General features: G+C 45.0%; 1 protein-coding gene across 2 annotated transcripts in view; it reads left to right on the top strand.

The window, feature by feature from the left end:
• Window positions 1-5,643: 5,643 nt before the first annotated feature.
• Window positions 5,644-6,088, top strand: part of CD99 (CD99 molecule (Xg blood group)) — a 106,121-nt gene continuing 105,676 nt past the window's right edge. Inside the window, exons 1-2 of one of the 2 annotated variants that reach the window (XM_068269936.1) lie at window positions 5,644-5,755; window positions 5,846-5,926. In XM_068269936.1, coding sequence (XP_068126037.1) covers window positions 5,869-5,926 — 58 coding nt within the window. In that variant the 5' untranslated portion in view covers window positions 5,644-5,755; window positions 5,846-5,868. The remainder of the gene's footprint in view (window positions 5,756-5,845; window positions 5,927-6,088) is intronic. The other variant, XM_068269937.1, reaches the window with a different exon arrangement.

Genomic DNA, 6,088 nt, shown 5'->3' with positions numbered 1-6,088 from the left:
TACGATACATACACTACATTACATACATATATATATGGCTATGGTCAGGGCCGGATTTGTACTTTTTACTGCCCAAGGCCACTATCACCGGCTGCCCCCTGGCAAATGTCAAACCCTGTAGCATATACACACACTTTTAATGGTCCTAGTAAACAATATAATTAAAGAGGCTTATTAACAATTTGACTGAACAATCAACCTTCCGATTGATTGGATGGGACAGTGTTGATGGTGCCACTCAACTAAAAATTACCAATTTGTAAGTCGTATAATCAATCTGTTTTGTGGATCGTTTACATGTGAAGTGATTCGGAATGGTTATAATTTTTATTCCATTTATGGGCCAAATCAATGCTTTTCGCTTCTGTAGGTTGAAGCTGGTTGGAGGGCAGAGTTGGACTCGACGAGTGGCCAACAGTGATAATGAGTGACATTTCGGGTCACAGACAATAAGCTGCTCACATTTGCTGCCCCTTCATCCCCCAAGTACCAGACATTTTTCCGACTACTGCAGTTCACATGTTTGGCAGCTTGACTGCATGAGTGTGCCAGCCTGCTGCCCGCCCCTTGCTTCCTGGTGCACTAGGCCATGGCCTATGTGGCCTTCTCTCAAATCCGGCAGTGGCTATGGTAGAGATTAGATGGTGAGCCCCTCTGAGGGACAGTTAAGTGAGAAGAAAATATACCATATTTTTCGGACTATAAGACGCTCCTGACCATAAAACGCACCTAGGTATAGAGGACAAAACCAGGGGAAGAATATAAACTAAACCTGGTACATCCATGGTGAGGGAGCATCTTGTGGATTATGCTCCCTTTGTACCTCATGTCCCCTTTTACCCGTTGTGACTCCCTGTATCCTCCTCTGTCCCCTTTTTGTCATCCTGTGTCCCCCATGTGTCCGCTTCTGTCCTCCTCTATGCCCCTTTGTGTCCCCCTTGTGTCCTCCTCTATGCCCCTTTGTGTCCCTCTGTGTCCTTTTTCCCTGTGTCCTCTGTTTGTCCCTGTGTCTTCCTCTGCATGGGCACAATACAGGGAGTCCCCGACATTGCGGCGAGTTGGAAGTTCGTATTAGCAGGCGTTCACAAGTCAGGAACTCCCTGCATTTGGACTATTAGACGCAGTTACTTCCCCCCCTCCCCCCATTTTTGTGGGAGAAAAAGTGAGTCTCTGTACAGCCCCGCAGAAGGTGTTGGCGCTAGTGATGAGGAACGGATGAATTCCGAATAGGTTTTATTCCGAATTCATCATAATTAGCACACCTGAGCGGGTGCTAAACCGTCCCACGCTGCGTTCCAATTCACGGTCACGTGACTACCGCACTTCCTCATTTCGTGTTGAGGTGTGCTAATTACCTGGATGAATTCTGAATAACACCTATTCAGAATTCATCCGTTGCTCATCCCTGGTTGGCGCTATGTTAATAATAATATGTGAGTTTCAATTGGTCTGTGTGGAGTGCATTTCCATGTTCCAGGCGTGTTACATGCTATCAGGTCTCTTGGCGTTCTAGCTGGTCTCTTCTGCGTTCCACTACAGCCAAGTGTAGAGGTTGCCTCTACCTGGTACCTGGAAACAGACAACAGACACAATGGTGTAATATAATATAATGGTAGGTCTTATTTTTGGGGGAATGGGGTAGAATTGGCTTTCAGATGTAATTTTAGTGCCTCTACCCATTTAACCACCTAACCTTATAGATCTCCTTTTCAGTATATCTCCATCCTGACCTTGAGCCTCTAACTTCAATCTCATTCTTGAGGCCTAACCTTAAGGTCTTCCCTAGTGTTAAACCATTCCTGATTCCTAACCTGAGCCTCTCACCTAAAATCAACCCTTTCCTCATTCCTCACCTTAAAGGGGAACTTCAGCCTAAACAAACATACTGTCATTAAGGTACATTAGTTATGTTAATTAGAATAGATGGGTAATATAATCTCTTACCGACCCCGTTTTAAAAGAACAGGCAAATGTTTGTGATTCATGGGGGCTGCCATCTTTGTCATGGGGGCAGCCATCTTTTTGGTTGAAAGGAGGTGACAGGGAGCAGGAGACACAGTTCCAACTGTCCTGTGTCCTGATTACCCCTCCCAGCTGCACACACTAGGCTTCAAATGTCAAATTCAAAATGTAAAAAAAAAAAATTGCACCAAAACAGCAACATCATCAGAAATCCCATCATGCTTTGCACAGCATTAGGGGAAAAATGCCCGGGCAGTTTTTTTCTGTGCAGCTAAAAATGAGGCTTGTATAAGAGAAAAAAAGTTCTGATGCTGTGAAACAGTTAAAGAAACACCAGGCCTTTCCAGTGCTGCTGAGTCAATTCTTAGTCTGGAGGTTCACTTTAACCTTTTGTCTTTGGCTGTTATTTTGGCTGTATGATAGCAAAGCGCTAGTGCCAAAACGATGTGACCCACCAGTGAAAAGTCCTGAAGCAGTGATTCAGCTACTTTGGTGCTAAAATTAAGCAACTACAGACATGAAAATATTTTTTTGCAACCCTTGTAGCTTTTTGAAAGAGAGTGTTTCATGCCTCCTGAAAAGTGTTTAAATGAAGAGCAGGTGACCAGCGTATACTGTTGTTTTGCAAGTAAAGCAAAGCAAGTGTGAAATAAGTATTGTTTTTTCTGCATCAATACTGTAAAATATCTTGGACACAATTGGCTATCATTCATAAAGCATTTCCGCATGCGGAAATGCTTAAAACAGCTGACTTTACCGACCACTTAGCAAAGTCAGCATTCATAAAGGCTCTTTCCGCATGAAAAAATGACACTACCGAGCAGAGTGATAAATCACCGCCTTGTGCGGTGATTATCGGAACAAATGTAGCAAAATGTTAATTCAAAAAGATCACCGCAAGCGGTGTGAGGTCGGCAAGTACCGCTCCCTCTGATGTGGCGATACCAATGTAAGTGAATGGAGACACACAGACCTCCCAGGCAGCTGCAGCAGAGCGGAACACGGAGAAATGTATCAACTCAGCAGCTTCCGTGTCCCCGCAAGCCTACCGCCTGCCTACCGCCAGCCTAGTTCGGGGAATCTCCGCACTGCTACCGCACATGGATACTTTTTTCTGAATGCCCACCCAGAAGTTTAAAACACCGCCAGCGGTGTTTTCCCGCACTGATTCTCCATACCGACAGCACCTTCATGAATGATAGCAAATGGGACAAATTCACTAAACATCGGTAAGATTACTGTGCACAGACAGTGGATGGCAATTGTATTGTAATTATGCCAATTACGTAGTATCTGTTGTGCAATTAGTGCAACCCTCGTTACTTGAGTAATGCTCATTTTGCTAGGGTTAGGCATACTATGCAAGCCAGAGACATCTCCAATATTAGGTAGCCTGAGGTAGTCCTCCAATCTCCCAGTATGGGTAGCTAGCTAGTTGTGCCCCCCATGTTGTACCAACCCCCCACACCCCCTGTATAAAAGCAAATAAACACTGCAGTGGGTGTAATCCACTATCTCTGAATAATATGTGTATATTGACTCACGTGATCACATTAGATCATGCAGGGACGTTTGTCTGGTGCCTTTCAACTTCGTATCCAGTGGGTAGGCTGTTCATTCTCTTTTGCTGGGAATACACCATGAGATTTTTTGGCAGACAGATGGTTCAATAAATAATTTCCGACAGGTTTGGTCTGATTTCCGATCGTTTTTCTGATCGATTTCTCATAGAAGTGAATGGAAATCAATCAGAAAAATGATCGGAAAATCAATCGGACAGTAAATCTGCTGAAAAAATCTCATTGTGTATTCCCAGCATAAAATGTTATTTTGTTTCATTCTTGCATCTTCTACTGCCATTTCTTCATAATTCTTGCCTCATCCAACTCTTTGATATATATTTACCGTATGGCTTTTGTGCAGAGCTTTATGATTAATGGTTGGCAATATATACATGCATATTATTGGTTTTGGCATAGATATTTGGGTGCACAAACAGCTGCTCCCACTATTATATTGCGATCTGTTGTTGTATCTTATTGTATTTTTACTGTGAGCATTATCATGTGAGTCACTATACATATATTATTCAGAGATACTGGATTCCACCCATTGCCGTGTTTTTATAAAGGAACAAGTCCTTAATAAACTTTATTGTACATTTCATTGGACATGTTGTGGACATTTCTTGATTGCGATATGGATGGCTTTGTATTTAATTAAGTTGAACTAATGCATCCATGGCACCTTACTTGTTGTGGCTCTTGCTTTGTGTTTGGAGTCTCGGCAGAGATGGTCATCATTGGCTGCTTCGGCCGAGTTTCATCTATCCACACTGCAGTGCTAATGCGCCGATATGAAGGTTCCATTACAGTATAGTTGTGGTTGCCATGCATTTATATCATCTGACACCAAAGCCTGGACAAGGTCTTCCAGCACCCAAGGCTGAGACACCAAAGTGCGCCCCTCCATCCCTCCTACCCCATCCGTCACACACTTATTGCTATTAGACTAAGAGGAGCCCCAGGGCTCCCAACCCCCCCACAACACCTTAAAGAGAGCCCGAGGTGGGTTCATATAATAAAAAAAACCTAGGCTACCTGATCCCTGTGGGTTGATTTGCTGGGCAGATCAGGTAGCCACCATCCACGACGCTCTCCGCCGCTCCTGAGGTCCGCTAGGACCCACTTTCATGACCTCTGGATCACGACGCTGGAAGGAGAAAGATCTCAGCACGCAGGGGAGCGGCAGGGGCATGGCCAGGGAGAGAGAGCTGCCCAATTGTAGCTCTGGAAAGTTTGCAGGAATGTCCCTAGTGGGCGTTTGAGCAGGGAATCCCTCTCCTCCCATTATCCTCCGAGACAGCAACAAATATTGTCGCTAATTTCGGGGGGCTATAGCACGGTGGTGGAGGGGCTATAGCGTGGGGGGACAAAGAGGCATGTCATGAGGCAGGGAACATGTTTCTGTATTCCATCTGCCCCCCCCCCCCCCCCCTTTCTTTATCTGGCTTGCAGTCACTGAAATGTATCACCATTTATTATTTCTCTCAAACGCACTTCAAACACAATAGGGGAAGGATAGCTGAGTGAGTTGTACACCCCCTCCTACACTGCGTCCTGAGGCTGGAGCCTCTCTCACCTCTGCCTCCGCCCTGACACAATGCATTCTATGATTGTGAGAATGTCAGTTGTTTATCAATAAAAAGCTATCTGATAGTGTTTGGTACATTATTTAGACATTCCCACTTCCTTTCTGGTGATTGACAAGGACAAGTCCATAAGCAGAAATTAGGGAGGTCTGATGAATGGTTACTTCACAGAAACAAAGCAAATATAAGCAGCTTAATTTAAAAAAAAAGTAACAACTGTAGTTCAGGTACAATACATAGCTATAGTCATTATATAACTAATAATAAGGGCTTGCTATTACTTATATAAAATGCACAAAGAGGCTTGAAGTAGGTGAACTAGTTTTGGCCTTTTATGTATATATACAGCGGAGGTTCTGTGCTTTCTTTGAGGCACACCCTTGCTGCCAGACTGCCAGTGTCTTGTTACAGAAACGCTGTGCGGCTACAGGAGGGGTAGAGTCAGTGGGCTGGGACAGCCTAGTGCTCATCGGGCTCGCCCATTGGCCCGCAGCTCCTCCTGGACACATTTTGGGAGGAGAGTGGTACAGGGGGATGGAAAAGTTATTTGGAGTGTGATTTTTCTAGCAGCAAGGAAACTTTTCTGCGGGCTGTAATAGAGAAGTGCGCTGCCTTATCCCTGAAGCTTCTTCTGCTGACTAGGTAACTCTCCAGTCACTGGAGCCTCGGCGAGCTGCTGTGTGTGTGCCTGGTCCTCATTTATTGACATTTTTCTTGTTCTTTGCTGAACAGCTGTCACTCCTCGGGACAACATCATGATTGTGCGGCTCGCAGCGTTGTCTTGCCTGGCATTCCTCCTGTCTGGGATCCGAGGTAAGTTAGGCTCAGCAGAACCTCGTGTTTCCATGCAGTGCTTTGTGTGATAGTGTGAGGCTGGGGATCTCCTTTGTGTACAGTGTCCAGTTTCCACGCTGTGGGCTGAGCAGCAGACAACTGCTGTTAGGGGTTTCTATATATAACCAGTGTGTATGAAGG

The sequence above is a fragment of the Hyperolius riggenbachi genome, chromosome 2, assembly GCF_040937935.1.
Source record: "Hyperolius riggenbachi isolate aHypRig1 chromosome 2, aHypRig1.pri, whole genome shotgun sequence".
In the NCBI taxonomy this organism is placed as follows: domain Eukaryota; kingdom Metazoa; phylum Chordata; class Amphibia; order Anura; family Hyperoliidae; genus Hyperolius; species Hyperolius riggenbachi.
Note: the sequence above shows the minus strand (reverse complement) of the source record. Positions and strands in the feature narration are given on the sequence as shown.